Source organism: Procambarus clarkii, chromosome 5 (assembly GCF_040958095.1).
Source record: "Procambarus clarkii isolate CNS0578487 chromosome 5, FALCON_Pclarkii_2.0, whole genome shotgun sequence".
Classification (NCBI taxonomy): Eukaryota; Metazoa; Arthropoda; class Malacostraca; order Decapoda; family Cambaridae; genus Procambarus; species Procambarus clarkii.
Genome location: NC_091154.1, coordinates 54655279 through 54674392, shown reverse-complemented (window position 1 = coordinate 54674392; position 19114 = coordinate 54655279). Strand labels below are relative to the sequence as shown.

The 19114-nt window shown below is 42.1% G+C and overlaps 2 protein-coding genes across 3 annotated transcripts in view; one reads left to right on the top strand and one right to left on the bottom strand.

The window, feature by feature from the left end:
• The window catches only part of LOC123747979 (uncharacterized), a 143701-nt gene extending 127542 nt beyond the window's left edge, over window positions 1-16159 (top strand). Inside the window, exons 3-5 of the mRNA XM_069304590.1 lie at window positions 569-673; window positions 1472-1957; window positions 10665-16159. Coding sequence (XP_069160691.1) covers window positions 569-673; window positions 1472-1957; window positions 10665-12437 — 2364 coding nt within the window. The 3' untranslated portion in view covers window positions 12438-16159. The remainder of the gene's footprint in view (window positions 1-568; window positions 674-1471; window positions 1958-10664) is intronic.
• Window positions 1-19114, bottom strand: part of LOC138350992 (galactoside alpha-(1,2)-fucosyltransferase 1-like) — a 440933-nt gene that overhangs the window by 303281 nt on the left and 118538 nt on the right. The gene's annotated exons all lie outside the window — the stretch shown is intronic.

Here is a 19114-nt window from a genome sequence, read left to right as displayed (position 1 = left end):
TTGCTGCGTTGTTTACCATACCATTCATTTTGTGAGAATAGTTTATTTTGTAATTTTTTTGTATTTTCATTTCGCTTCTTTTAACTGTTTTTCTTATATTTCAGTGATGGGAACATCAGATCATATAATATTTCCAATTTTCTTATGGAAACATCAGATCATGTGGGAATGCATTAGCCCGCGCGTGCCATCTGCCAGCTGGTGCACAACTGCTGGTGCACCTGCTACACCAGCTGGCAGCTGGTGCACAACTGCTGGTGCACCTGTTACACCAGCTGGCAGATGGTGCACAACTGCTGGTGCACCTGTTACACCAGCTGGCAGATGGTGCACAACTGCTGGTGCACCTGTTACACCAGCTGGCAGATGGTGCACAACTGCTGGTGCACCTGTTACACCAGCTGGCAGATGGTGCACAACTGCTGGTGCACCTGTTACACCAGCTGGCAGATGGTGCACAACTGCTGGTGCACCTGTTACACCAGCTGGCAGATGGTGCACACGGTCAACGTCGTAATGTGTATACAGGTGTTGGTGCATGTGTTACAACAATATAATGTGTTTACAGGTATTCTTTCATATAATGAAGCAAGAACGTCCAAAGATCAAAGAGCTGGGAGAGCTTGGTGCAGGTGTTGATGTAGTAACAGAGCTTGGTGCAGGTGTTGATGAAGTAAGAGAGCTTGGTGCAGGTGTTGATGAAGTAAGAGAGCTTGGTGCAGGTGTTGATGAAGTAAGAGAGCTTGGTGCAGGTGTTGATGTAGTAAGAGAGCTTGGTGCAGGTGTTGATGTAGTAAGAGAGCTTATTGCAGGTGTTGATGTAGTAAGAGAGCTTGGTGCAGGTGTTGATGAAGTAAGAGAGCTTAGTGCAGGTGTTGATGTAGTAAGAGAGCTTGGTGCAGGTGTTGATGTAGTAAGAGAGCTTGGTGCAGGTGTTGATGAAGTAAGAGAGCTTGGTGCAGGTGTTGATGTAGTAAGAGAGCTTGGTGCAGGTGTTGATGAAGTAAGAGAGCTTGGTGCAGGTGTTGATGTAGTAACAGAGCTTGGTGCAGGTGTTGATGTAGTAAGAGAGCTTGGTGCAGGTGTTGATGAAGTAAGAGAGCTTGGTGCAGGTGTTGATGAAGTAAGAGAGCTTGGTGCAGGTGTTGATGTAGTAAGAGAGCTTGGTGCAGGTGTTGATGAAGTAAGAGAGCTTGGTGCAGGTGTTGATGTAGTAAGAGAGCTTGGTGCAGGTGTTGATGAAGTAAGAGAGCTTGGTGCAGGTGTTGATGTAGTAAGAGAGCTTGGTGCAGGTGTTGATGAAGTAAGAGAGCTTGGTGCAGGTGTTGATGTAGTAAGAGAGCTTGGTGCAGGTGTTGATGAAGTAAGAGAGCTTGGTGCAGGTGTTGATGAAGTAAGAGAGCTTGGTGCAGGTGTTGATGAAGTAAGAGAGCTTGGTGCAGGTGTTGATGAAGTAAGAGAGCTTGGTGCAGGTGTTGATGAAGTAAGAGAGCTTGGTGCAGGTGTTGATGTAGTAAGAGAGCTTGGTGCAGGTGTTGATGAAGTAAGAGAGCTTGGTGCAGGTGTTGATGAAGTAAGAGAGCTTAGTCCAGGTGTTGATGAAGTAAGAGAGCTTGGTGCAGGTGTTGATGAAGTAATATCCACCATAAGAGGCGAGGCCCCATGGAGAGCCTGCTGGCCCCGAGGCAGGTCAGTGGTGAGCCTGACTCAGCTCATGGTTCAGGCGGCTTGTGCCAAGTGCACCTTGACCTGCAGCTTCCTCCACCTGGCTGGTGCTCAGTCCTCCTTATGTAGCAAGTCCGGCGCGAGTCCTCTGCACGCTGCCCTGGACGCTGGACACTGGGAGCTGGCGGCCCGGATGGTGAAGGACATGGACGGCTCTCTGTATGTTCCTGACCCCACAGGTCGCCTGCCCACAGTCACCCTGCCTCCACACCTCGCCCACTCTCTGGAGCAGGTCAGTCTACATGCTCCACACCTCACCCACTCTCTGGAGCAGGTCAGTGTACATGCTCCACACCTCACCCACTCTCTGGAGCAGGTCAGTATACATGCTCCACACCTCACCCACTCTCTGGAGGAGGTCAGTGTTCATGCTCCACACCTCACCCACTCTCTGGAGGAGGTCAGTGTACATGCTCCACACCTCACCCACTCTCTGGAGCAGGTCAGTGTTCATGCTCCACACCTCGCCCACTCTCTGGAGCAGGTCAGTGTACATGCTCCACACCTCACCCACTCTCTGGAGCAGGTCAGTGTTCATGCTCCACACCTCGCCCACTCTCTGGAGCAGGTCAGTGTACATGCTCCACACCTCACCCACTGTCTGGAGCAGGTCAGTGTACATGCTCCACACCTCACCCACTCTCTGGAGCAGGTCAGTATACATGCTCCACACCTCACCCACTCTCTGGAGCAGGTCAGTATACATGCTCCACACCTCACCCACTCACTGGAGCAGGTCAGTGTACATGCTCCACACCTCACCCACTCTCTGGAGCAGGTCAGTGTACATGTTCCACACCTCACTCAGTATGTGGGTGAGGTGCTCCACCTCCACAAGTCAGTCGTTCAACTCACTACATTCATACTTAACTAGTCATGACTAAACTAACATCCAGTTATGGAAATTTATCACTATGCAATTATATATATTCAATGATATTCCATTGACCAGTGCACTAATGTACTACGATAGCAGTGTAAACCGGGCCAGAAGCCGGCAATTTTCATTTTTTCCCATGCCGGCTTCTGGCCCCTGGGTTTTACGAACTTTTTTCCCTATGCCGGCTTCTGGCCACTGGGTTTTACGAACTTTTTTTCCCATGCCGGCTTCTGGCCCCTGGGTTTTACGAACTTTTTTTCCCTATGCCGGCTTCTGGCCACTGGGTTTTACGAACTTTTTTCTCTTGCCGGTTTCTAGCCAGTGTATTTTTCGTTACCCCAGTGACCCATGCACAGGCATCGCTAATGGTCAATGACGTCATCAGCTGTCCATTCAGTGACCATGCACAGGCACGTTCAAGGGGATTAAAATGCCGCTCTGTGGCCACTGGGTTTTCTCGAATTTTTTCACCATGTCGGTCTACGCCCCCTGGGTTTTCTCGAATTTTTTCCACTCTCGGTCTACGCACCCCCGGTTTTTCGAATTTTTTTCCCCATGCCGATCTACGCCCCCTGGGTTTTCTCGAAATTTTTCCACTGCTGGTCTACGCACCCTGGGTTTTCTCGAATCAACTTGCCTGGGGGATTTGGTGGAAATTGTCTCCAATTTGGAGGCGATAGCTTAAATTTCCCCAACTTTAATCAAATCCTCTAGGTCAGGGTTAGGTAAGGCTATGTAGGGTAGGTTGGAATATGTGAAAACTGGGCTAAAATGGTCTTTGGCTGTACCATGCAATAAAACATTTTGGTTATATTTGGTAGAAATTGTCTTAAATATAGTTGAATCTAGGTGAGTAAGCATAAATTTCACGAACTTTAATCAAATGAAGCTTGGGATATGCTAGGTCAGGTTAGGTAAGGTTGTGTAGGGTAAGATGGAATCGGTGAAAACTTGGGTGAAATTAACTTTGGTTATGTTAAGATACAAAACATTTGGGTAAATTCGGTGGAAATTGGCTTAAATTAGGTTGAATTTAAATGGGAAAGGCATAAATTTCGCCAACTTTAATCAAATCTAACTTTGGTTATGCCAGGTGAGACTGGGTAGGGTTGTATATGGAAGGTTGGGATAGGTGAAAACTCAGCTAAAATGAGCTTTGGCCGTGCTATGTTACAAAACATTTTTGGGTATATATGGTGGAAATTGTCTTAAATTAGGTTAAATATGTGTGGGATAACTTAAATTTTCCCGACTTTAACCAAATCTAGGTTTGTATATGCTAGGATAGGTTAGGTAAGGTTGCGTAGGGTAGGATGGAATAGGAAATAATGTAGGTAAAAATGGGCTTTGGCGATGCTAAGATACACAACATTTGGATATATTTGGTGGGAATTGTCTTAAATTAGGTCGAATTTAGGTGGAATATCTTAAATTTCGCCAACTTTAACCAAATCCAGGTTTGGATGTGCTAGGTTAGGTTAGGTGAGGTTGTGTAGGGTAGGATGGAAATAGGTGAAAATGTTGGTGAAAAAAAATGGGCTTTGACAGTACTATGATACACAACATTGAGTATATTTGGTGGAAATTGTCTTAAATTTGGTCAAATTTAGGTAGGAATTGCTTAAATTCTGTCAACTTTAACCAAATCTATGTGTGGATATGCTAGGATAGGTAAGATTGCGTAGGGTAGGATGGAATAGGAGAAAATGTAGATAAAAATGGACTTTGGCGATGCTATGATACACAACATTTGGATATATTTGGTGGGAATTGTCTTAAATTAGTTCGAATTTATGTGGGAATAGCTTAAATTTCGCCAACTTTAACCAAATTTGGGTTTGGATATGCTAGGTTAGGTTAGGTGAGGTTGCGTAGGTTAGGATGGAATAGGAGAAAATGTAGGTAAAAATGGGCTTTGGCTGTGTTATGATACACAGCATTTGGGTATATGTGGTGGGATTTGTCTTAAATTAGGTCAAATTTATGTGGGATAGCTTACATTTCGCTGACGTTCACCAAATCCAGGTTTGGATATGCTAGGGTAGTATGGAACAGGAGAAAATGTGGGTAAAAATGGGCTTTGGTAGTGCTATGCTACACAACATTTGGGCATATTTGGTGGAAATTGCCTTAAATTAGCTCGAATTTAAGTGGCATAGCTTAAATTTCACCAACTTGAACTAAATCTAGGTTTGGATATGCTAGGTCAGGTTAGGTGAGGTCGTGTAGGGAAGGACATATATAATATCTTAGGGGTAATGAACTAGCATGTTTATGAAATAGTGTAAATTTTCCTATTTGAGGTTCGAGCTATATGGCAGACTCATGCAATGTATGGACAGAGGCGACATAGGCTTGTATGTGAGGATATGGGATGCTCATATTTGGTTAGTTTAGCTTTTGCTAGGTTGAATTTAGTCAAATTTGCGTAGTATAAGTATATTTTTGATAGATTTAGACGAATTTAAGTTTTAACATAATGCATTTTGATGAGATATAGTAAATTTGCCTAAAATTATCATAGAAAATACTGACTTCATTTAACCCCACCTGCCCTAACATAACTAAGGCTAGAAGAAATAAGTCTGTTAGATGGTTTGCATAAATACATAAATATGGTGGCCTGATTGGAGAAGATGTAACAAGGAAGGTATTAATAAGACATTAAAACAGTGGACATATGTTAGATGAATAGTTTAGCACTAATAATGTGGAAATTTTAATGGGAAAAGAATGTGTTTTATATTGTGCTCATCGGAAGTCATATGTACCATTTTTATATGTGAAATTCTGACTTTTGGGGAGTTGGTTAAACTCAGCAGATTATAATTAATGTCCTAAATATGCCCAGAAAAATATCATGCAAATTGTGTATTGTTTGATCTAGTTGGTTGTGTTTGTATTTGTACATATATAGCACAATTAATATACTTGTGTATTAATTGTGCAGATTATATATTTTGCATAAGTTGTATGATTATTGCAAATATGTATTGATTATATTTCCATAAATTGTTTATTGTTTTGTGCAAGTTGTATGTATTAATTGTATATGTTTTTGTATGTGTATTTGTGGAAATTGCATAGTTGTGTATTTAATGAATATGTGTTAGTTATGTATTGTTCATATTTTGGTAAGTTGTGTATTGATTATATTTTTGAGCAAGTTGTGTAAATGTTGCAATTGTATTTGTGTAAATCGTGTATTTATGCTAGTTGTGTATTTTCATATTTGGGGTAGTTATGTATTGTACGTACTTGTGCTAGATATGTATTTGTGCAAGTTGTGTAATAATTATGAAAGATGTGTAATATTTGTGGAAGTTGTGTATTAATTGCGCATGTTGTGTAATTGCATATGGACGAATTGTTCATTTATACCTTTGTGTATTGATTGTCATTGTGCAAGTTGAGTAAATATATAGCAAGTTTTCTTGTATTAATTGTGCAAAGATGTACAATAATTACACAAATTGTGTAATAATTGTCCATGATATATAATAATTTTTGTGCTAATAGTTCATTTATGCAAGCTGTGTTTTTAATTTGTTGAAGTGGAACTGGTGCAACTGTATTTTTGTGTGCAAATTGTGTATTTTGTGTAAGCTCTATAATCTGCAAAAAAAAATCGTAATGGTGTAAGTGTATTTTGGTTTATGAGACAATGTGTGGGTATTTTGTGAAAATTATGTATATGAAATTGTGTAATTTTAGTGAAAGCGCATTTTTGATTGTCTAAATGCATAAGCGTTTTGAAATATTTGTGCAAATACCATACTTTGTGTAAATGTCATACTCTGAGCGTACATGCAATATTGTGTAAATGGTATATTTTTGTGTGCAACTGACATATTTTGTATGTAAATGTCATATTTTTTTGTGTGATGGTATATTTTGAGTGTAAATAATAATATATTTTGTGCATAAATGACATGTTTGGTGTATAAATGCTGTATTTTCCGTGTATGGCATAAATTACATCTGATTAATGGGGGAAAGGTGGGCAAAAACCTTAGGTATTCTATATGAATGTATGGGATGTTGAGTATGTGTAGATAAATATGAATGTATTTGCGAGTGTTGGTTTAGAAACAAGTTAGCTGATTTGCATAGCCAGAGTAGGATTTTTTGAGGGGGATCATTTAGCCTATGAATATAGTGGCTAGCATCCAGCTGAGTTGCTAGATGGATGAATTGAGGTGCGACATTTGGATGGCTATTTGATGGATGTGAGGACAGTTGACTAGCCTATGAACAAAGCTACTAATCCGCTTTGCTCCCAGATGTGTGGTAACTACTTGTGGATTATAGTAGAATATCTAGCTATAGGGTTTCATAATTGCTGTTGTGTATAAAACTAGAATAAGAGCTATTTATTAAAACTATTATTACAAACTAATACTTTAAGTGGGATCCCTTGGTTGTTTTAAGCATAGGGTATATGAATGAGATTGGGTGGAAATATATAGGAGCTGCCTCGTATGGGCCAATAAGACCTCTGCAGTTACCTTTATTCTTATGTTCAGCTCACTTGCTATGCTGCCAGATGTACGATTCTGCTTAAATTGCAGTACAACATTTGGGCATCTATTTGAGTTTTGAACTTAACACTGCATAATGTTATAGTTGCGGATGACTAAAATGCATATTCTTAAACCTCTGATTAGGTTAGGTGGGGATGGATAATCTAGTAATTTTTGAATAATAACATTAAATACCCATGCCAGTAGGACGCCAAAGGTCGCATTGGTTATCTGGTGACGTCATACATAGTTGACCAGTCAGGTGCTGTGATACCTTGACACTTATACGCTAATGGCCGACAATACCTTATCCCTATACCTGAGGTCGCTTTTCGCGACGTCGATAAACAGCAACAACAACTGGTCTCTAGAATGCATTTGTTTGTTATATATAATAAGGTAGGTTAGGATGGTTTGATCGGGTTTATGAATATCAGAAAATAGGAGCAATGAGTGAAAATACGAGGCAATGTAGCTGAATATCGATTCTGATGAAGCACAGAGTACAGTTGAGGTATTAAGCCTGATTAAGAGTTCACACTTATGTGTGAACCTCCTAGGGTCCACATTTAGCACATTGGCGCCTCGCGTCGCATTAGGGATGATGACGTCAGAAAAGCAGGTAATTGCAAAAGGCCTTATTTCAAAACATGAGAGGCTTGCTCTTACCAAATGAGTATTTTTGATTTGTTATATGCTACAGTAAGGTGTGGCAGGTATGTTTTGAGCGAATGTGAGATGTGTATACGGTTAGGGACAATATTGGATTACTACTGAACTTGCATTGAAATTGCCAATGCCCAGGGCTCTGTTTTTTCATATATATGACTGATAGCGGTTTTTATTTTGCCCTGTGAGAAATAAACGATCCTTCAAGGAAGATTGTCAAAGCTTAAATTACATTCTCTAGAAAAACGAAGAAGAAATAGAGGTGACATAATAGAGGTGTGACTGAATGGTCATAGTAAAGGGGGATATTAATAACCTATTAAACGTATCAAAATGAAACAGAACAGGAATGAATTGGATAAGTTTTACATTTAGGAAAAAGACCTGGGTAAATACTGGTTCAGTTACAGGGATGAACGCTGAGATACATGGTAGTTCTTGCTCTGTGTTGCTCCCCCTTTGATACATGTAATGGGTGATGGTTGGAAGTAAATATGAAATTTAAAATAGACTAGGGATGATGGTATTTTCCATTAGGTTTTAGGGTCACTGTTGTAACACAAAACACACGACTCATAGATCGGCTTTTTAATCCCCTTGAACGTGTCTGTGCAGGAACGCTGCGCGGCTTGCTGGTGACGTCATTGACCATTGGCGATGCTTGTGTAAGGGTCGCTGAGGTAATGCAAAACACACGAGACAGGGACCGGCATTTTAATCCCCCAGGCAAGTTGATTCGAGAAAACCCAGGGTGCGTAGACCAGCAGTGGAAAAATTTCGAGAAAACCCAGGGTGCATAGACCGGCATGGGGGAAAAAAATCGTAAAACCTAGGGGCCAGAAGTTGGCATAGGTAAAAAAAGTTCGTAAAACCCCAGGGGCCAGAAGCCGGCATGGGAAAAAAAGTTTGTAAAACCCAGGTGCCAGAAGCTGGCATAGGAAAAAAAGTTCGTAAAACCCAGGGGCCAGAAGCCGGCATAGGGAAAAAAAGTTCATAAAACCCAGGGGCCAGAAGCCGGCATGGAAAAAAAAGTTTGTAAAACCCAGGGGCCAGAAGCCGGCATAGGGAAAAAAGTTCGTAAAACCCAGGGGCCAGAAGCCGGCATGGGAAAAAATTAAAATTGCCGGCTTCTGGCCCGGTTTACACTACTTACGATCTTTCTCCTACACAAGCACACATATTGCGCCTAACAGGTAGAACCGTCCCACTTATCCTATTTAGCGAGGCTCAACATGCTCAACAGAATAAACACATTTTTCCTTTGTTGATTACATTTAAATTTAATTTTGTTAATATTATAATGGAACACCATAAATTGGTTTATTTAATATTTCACGTGTAACGAGAGTTCAAATGTTTACGAGAGTAAGTACACAGGATAGTGGCGGCGCCAGGCTGTCGGCCCTTAGCATTTCAAAAGTCACACCTTTTGAGTGTTAATTGTCACAGGTTAAGTAGAGGTCAGGTCGTATCAGGTGACCTCGCTCTCAGCTAAACAGGTAACTGCAGACGTTGGATGTGTTCTTTCCATCAAACAAGCTGTTGTGTAAGTGTGGTAGGAAGATAGTCAGAGGCTATCTGCTGGTAGGCGGAGTTTAGCTCCCAGTCCCCCCTTAAATAAACGTTAAATTGTACATTAGAGAGATACAGAGAAAGAGAGAGACGTTCCAGTAGCCATGACTATGTCTGTCTCTCATGTTACCTGTCCCATCGACCTGTACCAGGCCGGTGAGAACTCTAGCTGTCAGCCGTATCACTCTCTCCTTGCTGACCATCTTATACTTAGAGACTTTGGTGAGTGAAATTGTAAGGTTGACGTATTTTGTGCTTTCCAATTTATATGTTGTGTGATTTTCAAATTCTGAATTAATGTTGACAAATGATCATCAAGGGAAAGGGTTGAGTTATGATATCCATATGATTGTGAATTTTCCTGAATATATACATACAAATTAATAATTGATTAAATTACTTTTAAATTTTCTTTAATTCTGATCCCTAGAGTTTGGATTTATGCCTATATTAGTGAAAGTTAGAGTAGAGAACATTCTGAAGTTTACTTGCTAAAGATTATGTCCTAATAATTCTTGATGATATGATATAAATGCATACAGTTGTTACGAGATAACATCAGTTAAAATTTTTGGATTTACAAGTTCCATTCTTTATCTTATTAATAACTCTTGAATGGTTGGTGGCAGCCCTTACTCTTTCTTCTTCCTTTACTTCTATTTCTTCTTACTCCTTCCTACATTTTCCACTCTTTTGTCTAGCACTTCTACTACTATCTACTCTTCCTATCTACCTCTTATCTAATTAAAGTACTCTAATCCATTTTCTCCCATTGTAAACTTTCCCTTTCACCTGACCACTCTTTCTCACTCCTCCCCTCCACCTCACTCCTCCCCACTCTATGCGTTTTTCTCTATTTTCGATTATGTTACAACACCAACAATATTTTATAATAACCTATTTAAATATTATATTTTGGCAGTATTGACGAATAATTGGTATATTTTGGTAAGATGAGACTACAAAGTTATTTTGGTCTAAAGTAAACAAATTGCATATCATATATGTAATAATTCATGTATCTATCAGTGTATAAGATAAAAATGACATTAACAATTCTTTGTGAGGCATTTCGGCTTCTTCAACAACATCCTTACAGCAATAGTTTAAAAAATCTGCAAGAGCCATTATTATTATTATAATATTTTTCATTTAATTTTATATATATATTTTTTTTAACATCTATTGTTTTTTATATATAAATATGATATCAGAAACCAATGTTTTGCAATGTTCAATGTATTAAAATGTTGTGATAATAATTGTGAGTAATTATAACCCAACATATTTTACAGAGTATTTATAACAAGGAAAGGAACAAGCTGCAGGACCTACAGGAGAAGATAACACACCCCATCGACAAGAAACAGGTGCAAGAGACTCTCGACGTTCAGGAAATTCTCTTCACTAGCTACTTCAAGAAGACTACTCGGGTCAAGAAGACAGCAGGAGCTAGGGGATCCCGAGTGTGGTCCACAGGACCCCAGGCTCTCCTGGTGTTGTCCACAGGGCCCCAGGCTCTCCTGGTGGCCTCACGAAGTGGGCTGCAGCAGCTGATATACCTGCTGGTGAAGGTGGGAGGCCTGGCAGTAGACACACTAGTGGATCCCACCGCTGCCACCACTGCCCTCCACCAAGCGGCCGCTCATGGCAAGTCAGGCTGCGTCCTCCTCCTCCTGAGCCTTGGTGCCCAGCCGCTCCTGCCTGACAGATACGGCCACACACCTCCCCACCTCGCTGCAATGTTCGCTCATGATGACGTTCATGAACTTTTAGCAGAATTTATTATAGAACCTGAACCTACCTGCAGGGCGGGAACTACCCCACAAGAAGTCCGTAGACATTTCTCTCAGTATCTCCTGAAGTACAATATACGTGAACCTGAATCATCATCTAATACTGAACACATAAATAATGACCCAACAGAAACTGCAATGAACCTTCTCTACCGTATTGACTTGGGGAGCTTGGTGAGAGACTTGGAGAAGACAACGGTTGACTTCACTATGTGTGAAGCACAAGAGGTCAAGGATGAAGTAATGAAAGAACTTCAACAAATTACAGAAAATGTTTCAGATGAAATTTTCAGAGGGGAACTGAGACTGTCTGGGAGCGCTGCAGATGGTACAAGGCTCTATTGTCCCGATGAGTTCGACGTTAATTTTGTTCTCCAGGAGCTTCCTGGAGTCAAAGTTAAAGTTATACAACAAACAGAGAAAGAAGTCTTAGCCAGCGGTCACAAGTTAAAAGTCAAAATTAAGACTAAAAATTCTAGTCTCCATGGGAATAATTTTGTAACAAAGTTTTATGATAGAGTGAGAGAGTGCCTGAAGAGCCACACCATTGGTGACAAGCGTCTTAGTCTAGTGCCACCTGGCCTGACCAAGACGCAGGTGGGTGTGGCACTGTCACTGGCCTGGCAGGGAAGTGAGTATCCGCTGTTGTTGGTCAGTGTTGACTTAGTGCCAGTGGTGGTGGTGCCATGGCCTGAGGAGATCAGCAGACCTCCCCTCACGCCCGACACCTCACAAATAATCCAGCTCAGCAACACAGAAGATGGGTCGTGGAGGTGTAGCCTGGCTGCGACAGAGGTGGAGGTGCTGCAGCAGCTGGAGCCTCAAGAGCGCCGGGTGTTTCTCACCTGCAAGACTCTCCTCTCCCGCTTGAAGGCTGAGCCTTGGATGCCCAGACACGTCAAGAACCAGTTTTCCTGGTGGGACTCCCGCTATTGGAAAGTTCCGACCCCTGCAGGATTCTGCCTCAAAAATTCCTTCCTGAGGCAGATGCAAAGGAAGCGAAAGCAAGGAGTCGAGTGGCAAGAGAATGACATATTGATCCTAGTGAGGTCTGTCTTCAGAGACATGTGTCATGAGATGGTTGATCCATCAACTGGTGTCGAGTCTCTCGTGCCAGCCAAAGTTAATGCCTACTTCGGTGGAGATTGTGAAAAACCCAAGATGGGTGAAGGAGCTCCCGATATTGTTGGCTATCTTGACACTCAGTTTAAGCTAGCTGGAAAACCTAAGACAGGCTACTTAGGACTCAGATGGGGCTTCCTTAACAAGTGAGTCACTAACTTAAGCTGTAGGACTGTAGTTTTCTCAGGGAATCTTCTGCTGACAGAACACTTAATCTTGCAGGTGTTTACAGGACAAGAAGGATATACAAGGAAGGTGAGCCTCTCAATGGGATCATTATTGTCAGGAACAGTAATGGTCTTCCGCCTCAACAACATCAATTCATTTAACGTTTTATCCCACCTGGTTCTGTTAGGCCCTGGAAGTCCTCTCCTGTTATCTGTTAGGCCCTGGAAGTCCTCTCCTGTTATCTGTTATTATTGTTGTCAGGGTGACTGTTGTCATGGTGACTGTTGTCATGGTGACTGTTGTCATGGTGACTGTTGTCATGGTGACTGTTGTCATGGTGACTGTTGTCATGGTGACTGTTGTCATGGTGACTGTTGTCAGGGTGACTGTTGTCATGGTGACTGTTGTCATTGTGACTGTTGTCATGGTGACTGTTGTCATGGTGACTGTTGTCATGGTGACTGTTGTCATGGTGACTGTTGTCATGGTGACTGTTGTCATTGTGACTGTTGTCATGGTGACTGTTGTCATGGTGACTGTTGTCATGGTGACTGTTGTCATGGTGACTGTTGTCATGGTGACTGTTGTCATGGTGACTGTTGTCATGGTGACTGTTGTCATGGTGACTGTTGTCATGGTGACTGTTGTCATGGTGACTGTTGTCATGGTGACTGTTGTCATGGTGACTGTTGTCATGGTGACTGTTGTCATGGTGACTGTTGTCATGGTGACTGTGGTCATGGTGACTGTTGTCATGGTGACTGTTGTCATGGTGACTGTTGTCATGGTGACTGTTGTCATGGTGACTGTTGTCATGGTGACTGTTGTCATGGTGACTGTTGTCACGGGGACTGTTGTCATGGTGACTGTTGTCATGGTGACTGTTGTCATGGTGACTGTTGTCATGGTGACTGTTGTCATGGTGACTGTTGTCATGGTGACTGTTGTCATGGTGACTGTTGTCATGGTGACTGTTGTCATGGTGACTTGTCATGGTAACTGTTGTCATAGGGACTGTTGTCATGGTGACTGTTGTCATGGGGACTGTTGTCATGGTGACTGTTGTCATGGGGACTGTTGTCATAGTGACTGTTGTCATGGTGACTGTTGTCATGGTGACTGTTGTCATGGTGACTGTTGTCATGGTGACTGTTGTCATGGTGACTGTTGTCATGGTGACTGTTGTCATGGTGACTGTTGTCATGGTGACTGTTGTCATGGTGACTGTTGTCATGGTGACTGTTGTCATGGTGACTTGTCATGGTAACTGTTGTCATGGTGACTGTTGTCATGGTGACTGTTGTCATGGTGACTGTTGTCATGGTGACTGTTGTCATGGGGACTGTTGTCATGGTGACTGTTGTCATGGTGACTGTTGTCATGGTGACTGTTGTCATGGTGACTGTTGTCATGGGACTGTGTGAGTGTTGTACTGGACACCGCGACACAAGACAATACCCTCACATAAACTCTTCAATTCCTTGGGGGCGGATAGTTAGCTGCTCCTTCTATCAGAGTGTTTCAGATTAGTTGAAAGAGTCAGTGTTTGGCACCGTGACTGTTCCAAGCGACCAGTCTTGCCTAGAATGAGCAGTAACAGTCATGTATGACTCACCTGTGAAGGAAACACTTCTATGATGGCTCCATTCACTCCCTTAAGACTAACTCCCAGTTAAAAACACCAAAGACTCGAAACTTATGAGAAGTATCATTCAGAAAGTCCGGAAACTCACTAATCTAGTTACAATAGGCAAGACTGACCAGTATGCAGGAAGGATTAACTATATATTAATCAATTAATATTATTCTTCCAACAATGTGTTGGGAGATCTGGTAAATAAGATACCAGCCCAGCATACACAGAAGATTGTAGAAACTATTATCAACGTTTCCAGAGTGTTGTGGGCATGTCAAGTGTGGAAAAAGGGACTTTTAGCAATGTTTAATCCAAAAATGGTTAAAATATTTATATATATAATTTATATAATATATGTTTTTTTCTGAAACTATTTTCTTCTCTATATATAAATATTAGTTTTTACATGTTTAAATAATAAATTTATGTGCTTTAAGTGAAATTCTTTGAAAAATTGTATATGTTATTTTATGGTTGTATGAAACATTCTTAACACATTTAAATATTCAAAGATCAGATAAATATTTTGTTATTAATTTGCTAAGATTCACTTTTATAACATTATTTATCTCCTTACAAATTCAACAAATAATAATTTCAAATTTAAATACTTAATTCATTTATTATTCTCTAAAATACGTTATGTATATTCTTAATGTTATTTGTCAGCTGTTGAAGCATTTGTTATAAATTGTGTTACTCCAGGATCAAATTATAATTTAGTTGTTGTTGTTGTTTTAGATTTGCTACCTGGACCAAATGTTCCAAGTAGCACGGGCTATGGTGAGCCCGTAGGAAAATTATTTAGTTCTGTGAATTCGCTAATATTGACATATGTAACACAAATTGCTCCCTTAAATATAATAAAAAATTTATTTAAGTTTAAATAATAAATTTATATGTAATTCTGGTACATGTATTAATAATAATTGTAAAATCTTCATCTAAGAGTTCTGGACTAACTACCGAAGGTTATACATAGAGGAAAACAATTATTTTCCCCATTGTATCTATGCCCTGAGAAATAATGAACATCTTATGAAGGCCAAGGCCTACGAACATCTTATGTTCATTATTTCTCAGGGCAAAGATACAATGTGAACAATTCTATTTTTTCCTCTATGTATCTAAGAGCTCTTCGGCTTGTTAGTCCAGAACTCGTAGATGGAGAGTTTAAGAATATTGATTCTATTGGTCTCAAGCTTTGTTTTCCACTAAGTTTTTTGGAAGTTTGCCGTAGCAAAGCACTTCGTACATATTATAATAATATATGCAGTGAGAAAATTCGCCCAGAGAATGTATAATGTTTACCATATTTTTCTGGGTTTGAAAATATTGTCAAGGCCTTGAAATTTTTTGATATACATGTATTGTTTAATTACGAAAATACTGTTAGAAAACCTTTAGTTAGACACAGTCCTCGTAGTGATAATTGTGTCATTTATAAAATACCTTGTAAAGATTGTAATAGGTTCAATGTTGGGCAAACATCTAAAGATTTGAAATGTAGAATATCGCGATATAAATACTCTGTAAGACATGGCCAATTGTCTAATGCTTTGTTTGTTCATTTGTCAAGAAGATTCTCACCAAATTGGTTGGGAGATGGCTTCTTTAGTAATGAATTGTAAAAGTACTTTCAATAGGAACATAATTGAATCTGCTCTAATACAGAGTACAAAATTACGTAATTTGGATATTAGCAGTAGTTTGTATAATTTAAATAAATTTTTGAATGATCAGTTAAAGGGTGATTTGAGTAGGATCATTGATACACATTTGCTCTCCCTAATACCGTGTAAATATCCGCTCTCTTATTAATATCAATGTATGGGCCTATTGGCCCATACAGTGGGCCATTACATTGGGCCATTGGGCCATACATACATCCTATGGGTCTATTGGCCCATAAGATGCAGCCCCCTATTTATATCCATCCATTCCCAGTCATACATTTATCATTGTACCTCACTTCACCTCTCTCCTGCCAATATATGTCCAAATCAATGTACATGTAACTCACCCTTCTGAAGATGTATTATTATATATACGAAAGTACTTAAGGAAATTTCTGTTTCAATTCTTCCTTCGTGGTCTGACACTGTCATATAAATATATGTGGTATGCATCCATCAATCCCGTGGGGTTATGGAGTTGTGCCTTGGGTGTCTAGTTGTTGTAGTCTAGTTGGATGCTGCGCCTGCTGTGGCTGTGAAGGCCAACCCGAGAATGACAGTCTCGACTGCAGCGAGCGCAGATAAACGCCGAAGCGGGTGCGTCTGACAGTGGTCGAGACCTCCTCTGAAGCCTATTATCCTCCGCCTGTCTCTTCAGTTCATCCTCGAATTGCTGGAGTCCCTTCTGCACTTTACATCTCCAGGCAGATCTGTCCGCAGCTGCTGCCTCCCAAGTGTTGATGTCGATGTTCATCTGCTTGAGGTCGCGTTTGCAGGCATCTTTGAAACGCAGCTGAGGTCTTCCTGTGTGTCTCCTTCCTGATGCCAGTTCTCCATACAAGAGGTCCTTCGGTAATGCGGCCATCGACCATGCGTGTGTCATGTCCCAGCCATTACATGCGTCTCTGTTTCAGGAGAGTGAACATGGAAGGGACTCCTGTTCTCTCGAGTACAGTGTTGTTGGTGACGTGGTCTTTCCACGTGATGTCAAGGATGCGTCTCAGGTTCCGCATGTGGAAGGTACTGAGCCGTCTCTCCTGGCGAGAGTGCAGGGTCCAGGATTCCGAGCCGTAGAGAAGTGTACTCACCACACATGCCATGTAGACTTGTGCCTTGGTGTGTACTGTCAGTTTGGCCTTTTCTCAAGCGCGCTTTGTGAGCCTGGCAAGTGTTGTTGCAGCCTTCCCGATACGCCTGTTAAGTTCAATGTCCAGGGAAAGGGTGTCTGAGATTGTGGAGCCCAGGTACACAAACTCGTGAACTGCCTCCAGCACATAGTCTGCTATATTTATACAGGGTAGCTCATTGACATCTTGTCCCATCACCTGTGTCTTCTTCAGGCTGATTGTCAGGACGAATGCGGAACAGGCTGCGGCAAAGCGGTCGAGCAGCTGCTGCAGGCCTTCTGCTGTGTGTGTGTGGTGATCGCTGCGTCGTCGGCGAAGAGGAACTCCCTGAAGATTCGCATCTGTACTTTTGTCTTTGCTCGGAGTCTGGATAGATTATAGAACTTTCCGCAGATCTTGTGTGGAGATAGATGCCTTCAGTGGTTGTTCCAAAGGCATGCTTGGCGAGGATCGTGAAGAAGATGCCGAACAGGGTTGGAGCAAGAACACACCCCTGTTTAACACCACTGTTAATGTTGAATGGTTCAGAAGTTGAGCCGTCGTACACGACTGTCCCCTTCATGTCCTTGTGGAACGATTGTATCATGCTGAGTAGGATGGGTGGACAACCAATTTTGGCCAAGATCTTGAAGAGTCCGTCCCTACTTACGAGGTTAAAGGCGTTTGTAAGGTCAATGAAGGCAATGTACGAGGCTTTTCTCTGCTCCCTGCACTTTTCTTGAAGCTGTCTCAGGGAGAACACCATGTCAGTGGTCGACCTCTCTGCTCGGATACCACACTGTGACTCGGGGTACACTCTTTCGGCAAGAATCTGAAGCCTGACCAAGACGACCCTAGCGAAGAGTTTGCCGACGACGCTGAGGAGGGATATGCCGCGATAGTTGTTGACATCGCTTCTGTCACCTTTATTTTTGTAGAGAGTGAGGATGTTTGCATCTCTCATGTCTTGTGGCACCGAGCCCTCCCTCCAGCACTGGCACAGAAGTTCATGAAGCTCAGATTTAAGTGTTCCACGAGCGCACTTGATAACTTCAGGCGGAATCCCGTCGTCTCCTGGGACCTTCCCTGAAGAGAGTGAATCCACTGTTTTCTCAACTTCTTCCACAGTCGGTTCAAGATCAAGTTCTTCCATGATGGGCAGGCACTCGATTGCATCCAAAGCCTCTACACTGACCAAGTTCTCTCCGGAGTAGAGTTCGGAGTAATGTTCCACCCAGCGATTCATCTGTTGATCACGGTCTTTAATGATCTCTCCAGTGGCTGACTTTAGAGGAGTCGTCCGGTTTTGTGTAGGGCCTGTTGCCTGTTTGATCCCTTCGTACATGCCTCTTATGTTGCCGACAGTGGCCGCAGTCTGGATGCTGGAACAGAGTCGAAGCCAGTAATCGTTAGCACAACGCCTCGCAGTTTGTTGAACTCTACTGCAGGCAGTACGGAGGGCCTGTAGGTTCCTTTCTGAGGGCAGGTTCTTGCAGGATGAGAGAGCTCGTCTCTTTTCCTCTACGAGGGGTAACAGTTCCTTTGCACTGGCCTCGAACTAATCTGCTGACTTGTTCTGCCTCTTACCGAAGGTGGACATGGCAGTGTTGAAAATAGTGGCCCTGAGATGTGACCACCTCTCACTTGCACTATCGCAGGGTGGTACAGGAAGGGCATTTACCAGCGCCGCAGTGAATTCCTCCACCTTGTGAAGGTCACGGGTCTTGTTTACGTTAATGCGTGGTCTTCCCTCCTTCTTTGCTCTGTGGATTTTCCGGGGTTGGAACTTTACACTGCAAACGACGAGAGAGTGATCGGTGTCGCAATCTGCGCTCTGGAAGCTGCGGGTCAGTTTGATATTTCTCAGATTGTTACGCCCCGTAAGCACCAGGTCGAGTTGGTGCCAATGCTTAGACCTGGGATGTCTCCAGGAAACCTTATGCTGGGGCTTGGTGTAGAAGAAGGAATTGGTGAGGTACAAGAGGAGTGTTGTTAACGTTTATGTCGACCGTGCCCTCAGCCACAGCTCAGAATGGAAGCAAGTCGACGAAGAACTCTGTAGGGTAAGGCAGGTCCTAGTCAACAACAGCTTCTCCAATGGTTTCGTGGACGACATCATAAGAAGGAAAGTGAAACGCCATGCAACCTCTGAAGAGACAACTAACACAACACCTAAACCCCCTATTAGACTATTTTACAGGAACTTCTTTTCCACAGCCCATAAAACGGAGGAAAGGGTCC